The 17057-nt window shown below is 36.7% G+C and overlaps 1 protein-coding gene across 1 annotated transcript; it reads left to right on the top strand.

Moving 5' to 3' along the window:
• The first annotated feature begins 1141 nt into the window (after positions 1 to 1141).
• Olfr867 (olfactory receptor 867) lies at positions 1142 to 2137 on the top strand. The gene has a single exon (NM_001011748.1). The coding sequence runs from the start codon at positions 1142 to 1144 to the stop codon at positions 2135 to 2137; it is 996 nt and encodes a 331-aa protein (NP_001011748.1).
• The last annotated feature ends 14920 nt before the right edge of the window (positions 2138 to 17057 follow it).

Below are 17057 nucleotides of genomic sequence, written 5' to 3'. Positions count from 1 at the left end.
ACACTCTCCATCATTGAAAATTTGGTAATTTGTATTTCATGGATCCCTTTTTTTCTATGATAATTTGGCTTACACTGTTTTACATATTTGTAATCAGATTCATTGATCAGATATTTTGACCATTAGTGTTTTTGATTTCACAACAATGTATTGCTCCTCCTATCTATAGACATTAAAAAAAAATCATTCTCCTGCTTTATTATACGGACAGTGTGCTTTCTTGTTTCCTACTCACTTCTCTATACTCCACATACTACTTTCTCTTCCCAGAAACATTCACTTAGAAACAATTGTTCAAAGAATGAAATTATTAATTTTTCAGGAAATCTCATTAATTATAAGTGGTTCATGGTTTTCAGAGAGAAAGAACATCTATTGTACTTACATTAATAAATGTACCATGAATTGCTATAAGTTCCACCTAACAGTGTATTCTCAATGAAAATTCTTCTTGACCAACATTAAACATTGTTGTGATTTTCTCAAGTTTACACAGATGTCAATAAATGAATCAAAATTATGTTAAACGAACCTGACAAAAAGCTAAATTTCTAAACCACAGCTCAACATTTACTTTTGGACTTTTAAGTACTGATAATAATTATTATAAGGTAGTAGATTAATATTATTAGTAATAGTATAATAATGAAAACTAACACCCATTGAAATATACTGCTAGTAAGGCTTTTTAACATCAAACATAATAATAGCAATCATCGTGTGGTTAGAAAATGATTAAGGACTCAGAGAAAAAAAACTCATGAAAGTTATTGTGAAAAAAAAACCTTAGTGAATATTATTGAACTACTAGAAGGAAAAAATTATTACATTTATAAAAAAAAAGCAGTTAATTCACTTCAAATGATTTAGAGGGATTGGTCAGAATAAATTGTCTATATTTGTTCATACAGAAAAATTCCATAAATGGAAGTTATTAATGATAAAGTAGAGAGACATTTAAATAAATTAAAAATAAGAATATCTACACACATTTAAGAATGGTCAGGAAAATTAATTTGGGTAAATGAGTGGTAATCATTGTCAAAAGAAAGATATGCTTTCAAGGGTTGTTTTGTGATATGTCAGTGACTATTATTTGAAAAAAAATCTTTACTCTATCTCAAGCAGATACAAAAGTCATATGGAAATAGAGAACCACACACTTATAACAAAATTTCTCATCCTGGGTCTCTCTGATGACCCTGAATTGCAACCTATTCTCTTTGGATTGTTCTTGTCCATGTATCTGGTCACGCTGCTTGGGAATTTGCTTATTATCTTGGCTGTCAGTTCTGACTCTCACCTCCATAAACCCATGTATTTCCTCCTCTCCAATCTGTCCTTTATTGATATCTGTTTTATTTCAACGACAATACCAAAGATGCTAGTGAACATGCAGTCACAGATAAAAGACATCTCCTATATAGAATGCCTTACACAGGTATTTTTTTTTAATATTTTTGCTGGAATGGATAATTTTTTACTCACTTTAATGGCTTATGATCGCTTTGTAGCCATCTGTCACCCCCTCAACTACACTGTTATTATGAACCCTCGACTGTGTGCACTTCTGATTCTGATGTTTTGGATCATAATGTTCTGGGTGTCCCTGATTCATGTTCTGTTGATGAATGAACTGAACTTCTCCAGAGGCACTGAAATTCCACATTTCTTCTGTGAACTGGCTCAAGTTCTCAAGGTATCCAACTCTGACAATCATGTCAATAATGTCTTCATGTATGTAGTGACTTCCTTACTGGGTGTGATTCCTATGACAGGAATCCTTATGTCTTACTCACAGATTTTCTCATCCTTATTTAGGATGTCCTCTACTGTGAGTAAGTACAAAGCTTTTTCCACCTGCGGTTCTCACCTCTGTGTGGTCACTTTATTTTATGGGTCAGGATTTGGAGTTTACTTCAGCTCTTCTGTGGTTCATTCTACTCAGAGAAGAAAGGTTGCTTCATTGATGTATACTGTGATCAGCCCCATGCTGAACCCCTTCATCTATACGCTAAGAAACAAAGATGTGAAGGGCGCCCTTGGAAAACTTTTCAACAGAGTTGCTTCTTCACCATCATGTATCAATGACATCAGAAATAAGTTATTACTGAGAAGTGTAAGGCAAATTTTATGAACATACCTCTCCTGGATCTTTTTTATATTTTCAATCACATACATCATTTACACTATTCTGAAAGTTTATATTTAAAGAAATATTTTAATTTTCTATAAATGAAATTATGGCTCGTGTGTTCAAAGGACTTAATCCTAAATCATTTTGGGAAAGTTAATGTTCTTCACCTTAATTTAATAATATTTTTGTTTTCCCTAGGGAAAATGTTATGATAAAACCTCTGAAACTGTAAGCCAGCCTCAATTAAATGTTGTACTTTATCAAAGTTTTTTGGTCATGGTGTCTTCTTACAGCAATGGACACCCTACCTAAGACATGGCCCTATTAATTTCTCCTGCTTCCATGATAAGGTTTTACAGGCCCAATTTTGTGGAGGATTTGTGGAATTAATCACACTTGCTATTGCTTCAAGAACATAACAGCTATGTCACATCTAAAATCCAGCACTCCACAAAACCCCTCTCAGTTTTCTCTGACCTTTTTGTTTCTTCTATATCTTTTCCCAGAATTTTTCTGAGTTATTCTTTGAGAGGAGAATATTATGGATGTTCCACTTACAGCTGGATGTTTATAACTGATATGGTGTATACCTGAAATAAAGAAGTTAATGAGGGAGATAGACACAACACACACACACACACACACACACAGAAAGAGAGAGAGAGAGAGAGAGAGAGAGAGAGAGAGAGAGAGAGAGAGAGAGAGAGAATCCCATGGCTGAAGAAATCATTGTACATAGTGGGGAAGCTACTGTTGTTATTCTGTTTTCAAAATAAATTCTGTGCCTAGCAATCTACCTTTGAATTGGCTAATTTGATACCCATAGATACCCAGTTGCCATCTATGATGAGAGAAACTTCTGTGTGGAAGTGTTCAGATGTCACTTCATAGAAGTGTAGATTTCAGAAGCATGGTATAGTTTGTCTTACCCCTATTGCAGGGTATTTGATCAAAATTATATTATATTATAATTACTATCAGTCTGGTAGTTAATATTTTATCCTTGATAGTCATAGAGATTTTCTGTGCTAAATATGAAAAGTGGATCAATAAGATACAAGCCTGAGATTGGTTATTTACTAGAAAAATTTTGTTTATAGTTTTGTGTAACTCAGTCTTAGCATACACCTTCATTCTAAGAGCTTTCTGCTTGAATACTGGATTAAATAAAATTAACCATTCGTTAAGAGGAAGAACAAGCACCAAGTTACAGAAAGTGATTATAGGATTAGTAAGAAAAAAAAAACAGAGAGTAATAGGCAATCAGAAGGATGTCTAGAAAGGCACAAAAGAAGTAGAAGATCAGCTTTGTGCTTTCTCTAAACCAGCAGGCACCCTAGTATCTTGTTCCTGAATCCTTATTGGTAAATTTGAATGGTTGAGATTCTATTAAAACAAAACAAAAACCAAACCAAAACAACAACCAAAACAATAACAAACAAACAAAAATGACATTTGCTGCTGCAACAATGGGCAAAACTATAAGGACAGAAAAATCCCACCAGTGTACAAACTGAGAAGCCATCAGATTTTGTAAGATACCTGGCAATATCTCAATAACAGAGTTATGTAATAATAAAAATAAAAATAATCTTTCCCATGTTAAAGAAGGAAACTATCATAGCACAGTGCTTTAGGATCGTGCATAATATTACTTTGGATGGCTTCAAAATACAAGTCGAAAATGAAAAGATACATGACTTCATTGAGATTGACATGATACGGATTATAATTACTATCAGTCTGTAGTTAATATTTTATCCTTGATAGTCATAGAGATTTTCTGTGCTAAATATGAAAAGTGGATTAATAAGATACAAGCCTTACAAAGATTTATAGGTGAAAATAAGAAAAATACGCAGACAAAGACAGAGGAATTTAGATAAGAACCTACCATGCCACCACAGGATGAAACTGAAAAGGGGCAGCCCAAAGTTGTTAGAAAACAAACCTTAGTTTCACTTGCTACTATATAAGAATTAACAGCTGATGAGGAGAAACAATGAAGCAGTCATTCAATATGGTATGCACTCACCATATATGAAACAGATATTAAATTTATGTGTAGCTTAGAACAGAATTATACCCCAAGATTCAAAAAGATTTGGTAAGAGCAAGATTGCAAGCTGGTTCTCAGTTACAATGGCAAACATGATGGAAAGAGGAAGCTAGGACCACAGAACAATGAAATAGAGGTAGCAGTATTAATATATTCTAAGATCAATTACTAGGTGAGTGTCATTATTCTGAGTTACAAAGGCAGCTTGGATTTGATGATCACACCTTGTTGCTATGCTGTTTAATAGTTTTAAGTGCTTGGGACAGAGATAAACAATTAAAAAAGAGGCCTGAGTTAATTTCTAAAATTATACAAGGCCAAAAAGAAAGATTATTCTTTGCAAAGATTGACTTCAGCTGTAAATAGAATATCAGATTCAGAATTCAGACATATATTAATCAAAATTTCAACTTTTGAAAATGTAAATTTCAAATTCAAAAGAGTTATTAGGTATTTAAAGACAACATCAGCACCAACATATGAATGCATTAGAAATACAGCTGATATTTGATCTCTCATTTATGATGCTACTCTGATATAGAAGTAATTTCTAAAAGGTTTAAGAGCCATCAAAATGTCAGATGTTTTATTTGTGTAAGCAAGGTAATTTGAAAAGGGATTGTAGGCAAGGCATTCCTAGAGACAATATGTTTTCTAGATATAGTACAAAATAAGACCCCAGCCTTCTGGAGTATGCAGAAGGTATGGCAAAGCTCAGCATGGACTAATGAATGACGATCAACTAGAGAAAGGCCATTGGGAAATATCCTAGAGGTCTCCCATAGGCCCTGATATCAAATTTAATTAATTTTTTCCATGTCACCATCAGAGAAATTACAACATTTAATTCCTGTTGTTTAAAAAACAAACACTGCTGTGGATGAAATCAAGGACAAAACAACTTCGGTAAATAAAACAAAAAGTTCAGGAGAGGCTAGAAAACAAGTAATGGGCTAATTGCTATAAATGATCAAAGACCAAAGCAAAAATACAAATGAATGGCAATGGTGTTGAAATTCATGATTTACTAGACATAGTTTTGAGGGTTTCTCACCTTGCATAGCAACAGCCATTTTGCTTCATGTTTGCCAGCTATTTCTTATTGTTGCTGTCTTATGCTTGCCAATCATTGATGCAGCAAAATAACATGACTCAAAGCAGGGTTACGCTGACTGGTACTGTTATGCTCTGTATGTTATGAGGATTCTTATTCTTAAAAAGTTCTACAATGATAAGCTTCATGTAGGACCTATTAAATTAAGGGTCAATATGAACTGTTGTATATAAAATGGCTTGAGTCAGGGTTGGCTACCTGGCAGCACTTCCAACATCTGCATATGAGCTCATTTTGTGTGTGGTTTGCTTTTTTTTTTTTTTTTTTTAAGCTTTTATAAGTTGACCCTGAGAAATATTCAGCCAACATTTTTAAGCTGTTGCCCTGGTCAAACAATCTTGTGGTGTATATTCAATAAATGATCACTGTTTAACTGATCAATGTTCATGTGGTTTGTGGGGTGACTGCTGGGCCCCAACATAGAGGAGAAGATTGTAACAATTATTTCACCAAAATCTTGCCATCCAGGTTGGCCTCTTCAGGAGGTGAATTTTCAGCTTCTAGTTTTGAAACTTTATTCCAGGTAAAAGAAAGTACAGGATGGACTGAATTTATAGGGCCAGAAAGACAAGGAAGAATATTAGAACATATGTGACTAAAATAGCCATGAATTTATGTGGGCGTGATTCACTGCAGCAATGGAAAACACAGACTAATATTACTCCAACCTCAGAAATAAATCACAAAACACAGAATGCTTCTGATAAAAATATTAAAACGTATTATTAAGAACAGTCACAGGCAGATGAGGTTGTAGATAATCAGGGCACACAAGGTATTAGTTTTTCAAAGGTATAAAGCACCCTACCTTTATAATGGTAAACTGACAAACTGTGAGTTGAAAAGGTCCTTGATATCAGAAAATGTAAAGGCACTAGGAAAGTTTGTACAGAAACAGCTAAATGCTCAACATATTGAAGAATCGACCTGTCCTTGGAATTCTCCTATATTTTCATTAAAAAGCAATCTGGAAAATGGAGAGTGTTAACTGATTTAAGAGCTATAAATGAGCTGATTCAACCAAAGGGCTCTTAACAGTTTTGAATTCTCTTGCATTTCTTATTACAGACTGGATAATCTATTGTAGTGATTGATTTAAAATACTGACCTTTTAAAACAAACAAATAAGCAAACAAACAACCCCCAAAACAAAAAATCTAAACCTATACAAGAACAAGATGAAGAAAAATTCATCCTGTTCATAGTATCTACTTATAATAATGCTCAACCTCTTAAATATTATTACTGGAAAAATATTGCACAAGGAATATTAAATAATCCAACAATGTGTCAAATTTGGTCATTAGAAATAGTTTGTAAACAGTTTCCTTAATCTAAAATTTATCATTATATTGATGATATACTACTTGCTGATTCAGATGCAGATACCATAGGGAGAAAATATTTGATGAACTAAAGAGAATTTTGACTTGCTTGGGATTACAAATTGCTCCTAAAATGCAAAGAGGAGATTCTATTATATATATATGCTTACTGAAAATTTGACCACAGAAAGCTTAAATCAGGAGAGATGAATTATAAACTCTTAAAGATTTTTAAAAATTGCTGGGAGATATTAACTGGTTATGACCCACAATTGGACAAACTACTCAAAACCTAAGTAATTCATCTCAAACCTTACAAGGTAATAGGATTTAAGTAGTGCAAGAAAATTATCAACTGAGGCTGAGAGTGAATTGGCTCTGGTAGAAAAGAGATTATAAGATGCCCATATGAGTTCCTTGGATCCAAAGTTTTATTCTATTTCAATTATCTTGTCTTCTACTCATTCTCTGAGAAGAATTCTTGGACAGAGAAAAGATAATATATCAGAATCATAAAGGAGCTGAAAAAGAAATTAGGGAAACAACACCCTTCACAATAGTCACAAATCTTGGGGTAACTCTAACCAAATAAATGAAAGATAGGTATGAAAAGAACTTTAAGTCTCTCAATAAAGAAATCAAAGACCTCAGAAAATAGAGAGATCTGCTATGGTCATGAATTGGTAGAATTAAATAGTAAAAATTGCCATCCTACCACAAACAATCTACAGATTCAATGCAATCCCCATCAAATTCCAACAAAATTCTTCAAAGATATGGAAAAGACCAATTCTCAATTTCACATGTAAAAAAAAAAAACCTAGTATATTAAAAACAATTCATAGCTATAAAAGAACTTCTGGGGGGATTCACCATCCCTGACCAAAAGCTACACTACAGAGAAATAGTGATAAAACAAACAAACAAACAAACAAAAAAAACCGTGCATGTTATTAGAAAAGAGACAAACAAGTTGATCAGTGTAATAGCATTGAAGACTTAGAAAGAAAACCACACGTGGGTTAAAATGGGGACTTCCATCTGGCTCAGGGCTCAGGTTGCTGGGTGAGGTGGGACATGGATGTTTGACTGTGTACAACCCACAACAATGTCGTGCAGGCCTTGGGCTGTGAGAAGCCACAGAACCCTGCTCCAAGGGTGAGGAGGTACAGTCTGAGGTCCCTGTGGACCTTCATGAGTGGGGCTTGGAGGTCTCTGGTCCACAGCTCTTGGCACTGCAGACACCACTGAATGCCGCAGAAGAGCTGAGAACAGTGTGGGGGGCCTGTGGGCAGGCTCTGGCCTAGACCCAAAGGGAAAAGGACAGGAGGAGAGTGATCCAGCTGGCTCCCATAGGGAGGAGAGTTCTAGGCTTGAATGGGTGGGTTGCTTGGTGGAAACCATGTCTGGAAACATTGAGAGGCCTCCTGCATGAGATTAGATGCTGCTGTTTTGAGGAATACCTGCTCCATTGCTCCAGCACTGCTGATCCCTATGAGAAAAGACAGTGCATAGTTTAAAAGTGTTTATTCTCATGGCAGGAAGGGGAGCTAAGAGGGTAGAAGAGGCAGAGTAGGGCAGAGAGAGTGAGTAGAGAAGTAGAGGCCAACCACGGCCACATGGAGAGAGGGAGAAAGGGAATGTGGAGAGAGGGGGAGCAAGAGGGTAAGAAAGAAGCAAGTGAGAAGCAGGAATAAGAAAGCAAGAAAGGGAGGAGGAGGCAAACAGTTCCTTTTATAGTGGGCCAGGCCTATCTGACTGTTTCCAGGTAACTGTGGGAAGGAGCATACCTCGCTGTTGCCAGGTAACTGTGGGGTTGAAGTTCAGACAGAACAACAGGAGCTTGAGGTGTGGCTCTACATGACTGATGGCCACAGAATTATGGAGCTGGGGCCTCGTGTCAGTAGCCTATGTCTGGGAGCATGTCAAACAGGCCATCCATCCCTTGCAGAGTTATCTGCTGGGTCTCTGGGTTTGAAACCTACCTCAACCAGAAAACAGGCTGCCTTTCACGGTCCCACAACCAAACACCAACCACAAACTTAGGGACACTTGATCTTTGACAAAGAAGCTAAAGCCATCCATTGGAAAAAAGACAGCACCTCCAATAAATGGTGCTGATCTAACTGACACACTGTATGTAGAAAAGTGAAAATAGATCCATATTTGTCACAATGCACAAAGCTCAACTTCAAGAGGATCAAGAATCTCCACATAAAACCAGATATGCTGAATCTAATAGAAGAGAAATAGAGAAGAGCCTCAAACTCATTGACATGGAACAAAATTTCCTAAACAGAATTCCAATGGCTCATGCTCTAAGATCAGGAATTGATAAATGGGACATCATAAAACTAAAAATCTTCTTTAAGACAAAGAACACAGTAAATAGGACAAACTGCTAACCTACAGATTGGGAATTTTTTTCACAAACTCTACATCTGATAGGAAATTAATATCCAAAACATATAAAGACCTGAAGAAGCTAGACTCCAAAAAACCTGAACAACCCAATTAAAAAAATGTGGTGTAGAACTAAAGGGAGAATTCACAACAGAGGAATGTTGAATGTCTGTGAAGCACATAAAGAAATGTTCAAGGTCCTCAGTCATCAGGGAAATGCAAATTAAAAACAAAAGAATCCTTCCATTCCACCTTACACTGGTCAAAATGGCTAAGATAAAAAACTCAGGTTACAGCAGATGTTGGCAAGGATGTGACGAAAAAAGAACACTCCTCCACTGCTGGTGGGATTGCAAACTGCTAAAAACACTCTGGAATCAATTTGGAGGATCCTTAGAAAACTGGAAATAGATCTGAAGACCCAGCTCTTAGACAAATACCCAAAAGATGCCTCACCATGCCACAGGGATATAGGTTCCATTTTGTTCATAGTGACCTTATTTGTGATAACCAGAACCTGGAAATAACCAAGATGTCCCATAACAGAAGAATGGATATAGAAAATGTGGTTCATTTACACAATGGAATACTTCTCAGCTCTTTTGAATGAAGATATCATGAGTTTTGCAGGCAAATAGATGGAACTTGAAATTATTATCCTGAATGAGGTAACTCAGACCCAAAAGGACATGCATGGTATGTACTCATTAATAAGTTGATATTAGCCAAAAATGTACAGAATTCCCAGGATACAGAATTCAAGAAGGCTAACAAGCTGAAGGGCCCAAGTGACAATGCCTCAAACTCACTTAGGAGGGAGAAGAAACCAATCATGAAGGGAGGGGGAGGAGGCAGCTACCTGGGTAGGAAAGGCTACAGGGAGTGAAAGAGCGAACATGATCCGGTGGGGGGTGGGGAGACAGGACTGAAGCCCCGAGGACCAGCAGGAAGAATCAAAACTGGTAACCTTGAAAGTAGAAAGTGTGCAGACCCTCTAGAATGTATGAGAGACCTAGAAGGTAAGAGAATCTCAGGACTCAAAGGGAGGAAATGAAGTGCCCTACAGTGGGGAGAGGGAGACTACCTCCAGTAGAAAGTGGAGGGATGGGGTTGCTATCCCATATTAAAAACTCTGACCTATAATTGTTCCTTTATGAAAGAACTTCAGAAACAAAAATGGAGAAGATCCTGAGGAAAAGGAGCTCCAGTGACAGGCCCAAATTGGCATCCAGCTCACGGGGAGGCCCCAAGGCCTGACACTATTACTGATACTATGATGTGCTTACCAACAGGGGCCTATAATGACTGCCCAACAAGCAGCTGAAAGAATCAGATGCAGGTATTTACACTCAACCAATGGACAGAAGCTGGTGAACCCAGTGGTTGAATTAGGGAAAAGCTGGAAGAAACTGAGGAGGAGGACAACCCTATAGGAAGGCCAGTAGTCTCAACTAACCTGGTGCCCAGGATCTATCAGATACTGAGGCCCTAAACAGGCAGTGTACACCAACTGATATGAGACCCCCCCCCCCCCAACATATATACAGCAGTAGACTGCTGGGTCTGGACTCAGTCAGAGAAGATGCACCTAATCCTTGAGAGACTTTGGGATCCAGGGAGTGGGGAGGTCTTGTGGTGTGGGGGTGGGGTGCAGGCATCCTCTTGGAGACAGAGGGAGTAGGTATGGGATATAGAACAGTCAGAGGATGGCCTGGGAGGGGGATAAAATCTGGAGTATAAAAATGATTAAAGAATAAATTAAAAAAAACAAGCAAAAAGTCTGAAGAATAACAATAAAAAAATAACAACACATGATCTTAATAGATCCTGAAAAACCTTTGAAAGAATCCAGTTGATCTTCACAATAAAAGTCTTGGAGATATCAGGGATACATACCTCAACACAATAAAGGCAATTTACAGCAAGCCAATAGTCAACATACTCTCTTGGGCATATACCCAGATGTTCCAACTGGTAATAAGAACACATGCTCCACTCTGTTCATAGCAGCCCTATTTATAATAGCCAGAAGCTAGAAAGAACCCAGATGTCCCTCAACAGAGGTATGGATATAGAAAATGTGGTACATTTACACAATGGAGTACTACTCAGCCATTAAAAACAATGAATTTATGAAATTCTTGGGCAAATGGATGTATCTGGAGGATATCATCCTGAGTGAGGTAACCCAATCACAAAAGAAGTCAATTGATATATAGTCACTGATAAGTGGATATTAGCCCAGAAACCTAGAATACCCAAGATACAATTTTCAAAACACAAGAAAATCAAGAAGGAAGACCAACGCGTGGATACTTCATTCCTCCCTAGGGAATAAAATATCCATGGAAGGAGTTGCAGAGACAAAGTTTGCAGCTAAGACGAAAGGATGGACCATCCAGAGACTGCCCCACCTGTGGTCCATCCCATAATCAGCCACCAAATGCTGCAGACATTATTGCATATGCCAGCAAGATTTTGCTGAAAGGACTCTGATATAGCTGTCTCCTGTGAGGCTTTTCCAGTGCCTGGCGAATACAGAAGTGAATGTTCACAGTCATCTATAGGGTGGAACACAGGGTCCCCAATTTAGGAGCTAGAGAAAGTACCCAAGGAGCTGAAGGGGTCTGCAACCCTATAGGTGGAACAACAATAGGAACTAATCAGTACCCCCAGAGCTCGTGTCTTTAGCTGCATATGTGGCAGAAGATGGCCAAGTCAGCCATCATTGGGAAGAGAGGCCCCTTGGTACTGCAAACTTTATATGCCCCAGTACAGGGGAATGCCAGGGCCAAGAAGTGGGAGTGGGTGGGTAGGAGAGCAGGGTGGGGGGAGGGTATAGGGGACTTTTGAGATAGCATTTGAAATGTAAATGAAGAAAATATCTAATAAAAAATTAAAAAAAAACCTTCAAATTAAATGTAGAGAAACTTAAAGCAATTCCACTAAATCAGTGACAAGACATGGCTATACAGTCTTTCCATATCTACTCGATATTGTACTTGATGTTTTAGCTAGAGCAATAAGCGAACAAACAGAGACTAAGACAAGACAAAATGAAACAGCGCTCTCAAAGTATCAATATTTACAGGACACACACACACACACACACACACACACACACACACACATACACGTATGTATGTATCTCCAAAAATTCTACCAGTTTACTCCTACAGCTGATAAATACCTGCATAAATGTGGCTGGATACAGAAATAACTTTAAAAATTAGTAGCTCTCCCATATACAAATGACAAATTGGCTGAGAAAGAAATTAGGAAGCAGCATCCTTCATAATAGCTGCAAATAATATAAAGTATCTTTTTTTGTTGGTGGTTTTTTGAGACAGGGTTTCTCTGTATAGCCCTGGCTGTCCTGGAACTCACTTTGTAGACCAGGCTGGCCTGGCTAATATAAAATATCTTGATGCAACTCTGACCAAGCAAGTGAAAGACCTTTAAATCAAGAACTGTAAATCTTTAAAGAAAGAAACTGAAGAAAATATCAAAAGATGCAAATATCTTCCATGCTTAGAGATTCTTAGAAAGAAGTGCTCATCCTACCAAAAATAGTCTACAGATTCAATGAATTTCCATCAAAATTCCAACACTATTCTTTATCGACCTGGAGAGAATAATATTTAACTTATGGAAAACAGAAAATTTAGGTTCTTTGAAACAATCTTGTATAATCACACAGTTCTGGAGGTATCCCCATTCCTGATTTCCAGCTGTACTACAGGCCAATAGTAAGAAAACTCCCTTGTAATAGCCTATTGAAAGAATCTTTAACATAATGTGTGGAAACATCACCTGTTAATCAAAAACCTATGGCCAATGAGCTTATGTAAGATTCAAAGGTTGAGCATCCAACAGATAGATATAGGATTCTGGGAAATTGGGAGGGGATTTGTCCTGTGTCTTTGAAGAAGATGGTCACATGAAACTGTGACGAAGTAACCAGTTATGTGGGCACTCATAGAATAGAATTAGTGATATATTAAATTATGAACTAGTAGGGGGACAGGTCAAAGATATTGGTCTAGGCATTCATTCATATATAATTCAGTCTCAGTGTCATTATTTCTGGAAGCAAAATGGCTGCCTGGAAAAGCCCAAGGTTACACAAGTTGATCAATATAATCAAATCAATGTACCAGAAGTTAATCCACACATCTAAGGATACTTGATTTTTGACAAACAAGCCAAAATATTACATTGGTAGAAAAAAAAAACATGTTCAACAAATGATGCTTACCTAACTCAATGACTCTATATAGAAGAATACTGCTAGATCTATATCTACCATCCTGTACAAAACTCAAGTCCAAGAGGATCGAGGACCTCAAATAAAAATGAATGCACTAATTTAATAGAAGAAAAAGTGAGGAATAGCCTTGAGTGCATTTGCACAGGAGACAGTTTCCTAAACAGAACAACTCCTCAGGCACTAAGAACACAGTTGATAAAAGGGACCTCAGGAAACAGAAAAGCTTCTCTAAAGCAGAGAACACTGTCAAAAAGACACAACAGCAGTCTACAGAATGGAAAAATATTTTCACCTACTCCACATCTGGCAGAGGGATGACATCCAAAATATATCAAGAACTCAACGAAGTAGAGATCAACAAACCAAATCATGAAATTAAAAATTAGGACACAGATCTAAACAGAATTCTCAACAATGAATCTCAAAGTTCTGAGGAACTGTCAAAAACTTCCAGCATTCTTTGGATCAGGGAAATAAAAATCAAAATGACTGTCAGATTCCATCTTATATCAATCAGAAAGACTAATATCAAAATCTCAAAAGACAGCTCATGTTGAAGAGGATGCAGACCTAGGGGAACACACCTCCACTGCTGGTGGGATGTGTACTTTGGAAATCAATTTGGTGGTCTCTCAGAAAATTTAGAATAAATCTGCCTCAAATCCCAGATATACCACTGTGGTATATCTTTGGACATACCGCATATATCCAAAAAGAAGCTCTACTATACCACAAAGAGAATTGATCAACAATGTTCATGGTGGCTTTATTTATAATAGCAACAGAAAAAAACTGGTGCATTTACAGTGGCATATTACTCAGCCCTTAAAATCAATGACAATATGAAAATTTCAAACAAATGGATGGGAGTAAAAATGATCATCCTGAGTGAGATAACACAGACTGCAAAAGACAAACATGGTATCTACTGATTTATGAATTGATATTAATCATGAGGTGCAGGATATCCATGTTATAAAGCACAGATCCAAAAAAATCTATGTAACAAGGAGGGCATAAGGAGGGAACACTTGAACCTCACTTACAAGGAGAAATAGATTGGATATCTGGAGTTGTGGAGAACTGTATCAATAAAGGGTAGGAATGAGAACAGGAGGGATGAGCTTGTGTGAGGTGGGAAGGAAAGTCTATGAGGAGAGAAAACTGGATTGGTGGGCATCTCTGGTATGAGCAAGAAATCTAGGACAATGGAAACATACAGGATTCTTTAAATGTGACACTAGCTAATATTCCTAACAATTTGGGATGTGCAGCCTGAATCTCTCACCTCCTGTAATTAGGCAAGCCTTCTAATGGAGAGTTGCTTCACCAACTCAGCACAAAAATCTTACACCTACAATTTATCCTGTCTGTGAGAAATTTAGGGTTTAAAGATGGAGCAGAATTCCAGGAAAGAGCCAATCAATTACTGGATCACCTTGAGACCTATGCCATAAGAAGAAGCTCAACCTTGACACTATTAATGATATTCTGTTTTACTTACAGGCAACAGTCTAGCATAACTATCACCAGAGAGGCTTCACCAGTTAAAAAAATGACAAATTATGATTACATTGAAGTTTTTTTCCCAATCAGAATAACCAACACAAAGAACAAAACAACAAATTTTGGTAAAGATGTGGAGAAAGTGGAACTTTAATACAGTAAATGAAAACTGGTAGAACAATGAAATATAGACCCACCAGAGTTCATAGCTTTAAAGCACCTAAGTATTTATCTAAAGATTCTAAATCCTACTATGAGATATTTGCACATTCATATTTATTGCTGTGAAATTGGAAATCATATTTTCATGAAAATGGAACTAGCCTAGATGTCTATAAAAATAAATGGATAAGGAGAATAAATACACACATCTAAGAGATTTATTTAGCTTGAACAAAACAATTGCATTTGCAAAGTAAATTATGGAACTAGAAATCATAGTATTCTTCAAAATAGTGAGACAGGTAAACAAAAAGAGTACATATTTTCTCTTACAAGAAGATAGTAGATTATAGAAATTTTATTATTTGATATGTATGGATGTTTGAGGTGCATTGGTCATTTTTCTTTTTCTGTAACAAAACAACATGACTAAGGGAAGTTACCAAAGAAAGTATTTAACTTGGCTCACTGTTTTAGAGGCAGAGCAAAGACATGGTATTAGGAACAGTAAAGACTCCACATCTTGATCTACAATCAGGAGACAGAGAGCATACTGGGAGTTGTGGAAATCTTTTGAAACCTTAGAGACTGTCCCTAGAGATATATCTCCTTCAAAAGGCTGCATCTCCTGGCAATTCCCAAATAATTCCAGTAACTTGGACCACGTTTCAAATATATGATCCTATATATCCCTAGTACCCACAGAATGCCAAAGAGGGTGTCAGATCCCTTGAACCTGGATTTACAGTGAACTATGAGCCACCATGTGGCTCCTGAGAAAGGAGCTCTGGTCCACTGCAGGAGCAGTTAAGTGCTTTTAAACACTGAGCCACTTCTCAATATTCTGGATTATAGATGTTAATTTTCACATATGAATACATATATGTTTGTAAGCTTATGTTTAATTTGTATGTGTCTCTGTGTGTATATGCGTGTGTGCATGTATATATCATGAAACTATAAAGGTAAACAAAAAGGAAATAAAAGGATTATAAGAGGAAAAAGTAGTGGAGAACATTTAACATACAAGCAGAAAGAGACAATTTGTGGAGAACAAGAGGAATGGAGGAAACAGAAGAAAGTATGGAATTGTCATAATGAAATAAAAACATGCATGGTAATGCCTTAGTAAAACTCATTACTTTTTATGGCAATTTAAAATTTTAATACACTTTTCCACACATATATAAAGGAACAATTCTCCAAATTATTAGAATGTGGGATGTTTTTATCTCCATACTTCCATATGACATAGATAGTGTTAATCATGTATAGACAAAGCTTGCTTTCTTCAACAGTTATTAATTAAGATATTTTGCTTTTCTTTGTGGAAGAATGATGATATTGGCTGTGTTCTATTGCCCATGAAATAGGTCATAGATTTTTTTTTTTGTGGACAGGCTCACAGAGTAAAATTTCAAACTAGAATTAGTATATTTTAGACATATTTTAATAAAGCCCATATGATACATAGAACTATGTTTTGATGGGCTGTTTCTTTCCTTATTGGCCCTGAGATTGGGTATTAATGAAGTCATGTATGGACTCATTCAAAGATGAATTATCATACTATGATTTTAGACATGGCTACCTTAACTTTGTTGGGAGATTCTGACACTGACTGTTGTCTGTGAGTGGATAAGACATCTGGTAGGTGAACAATAGTACAACCAATGTCTGTGAGGCAGACAGTGGACACCATGTTCTCTGTCTGACTCACTTAAGTTTTTTTTTTTAAATTTTATTTAATCTTTTCTTTTTTTTACACTCCAGATATTATTCCCTTCCCAGTCTACCCTCCGACTGTTCCACATCCCATACCTCCTTCCTTGCACTCTGTCTCCACAAGGATGTTAGTTTTCAAGGCAGCATTACAATGAATGACGTAAGACTTAATTGCAGTATACATAAGAACGTTATTATTATTATTTGCTTTTCTACAAGTAGTAAATATTATACCTTCACTCATATACATAATCCATTTCTCATTTGATTCTCCTTTTCCTCTACTACTAGTTTCCTCTCTTCCCAAACAACATTATCTCTTTTTATATTCGGTGTGTGTGTGTGTGTGTGTGTAA

This window comes from Mus musculus, chromosome 9, assembly GCF_000001635.26.
Source record: "Mus musculus strain C57BL/6J chromosome 9, GRCm38.p6 C57BL/6J".
Taxonomy (NCBI): domain Eukaryota; kingdom Metazoa; phylum Chordata; class Mammalia; order Rodentia; family Muridae; genus Mus; species Mus musculus.
This window is presented reverse-complemented; position numbering and strand designations above follow the sequence as displayed.

What these genes read in the sequence shown, in the direction of transcription:
- Olfr867 (NM_001011748.1), top strand. Translation starts at nt 1,142, where the DNA reads ATGGAAATAGAGAACCACACACTTATAACAAAATTTCTCATCCTGGGT.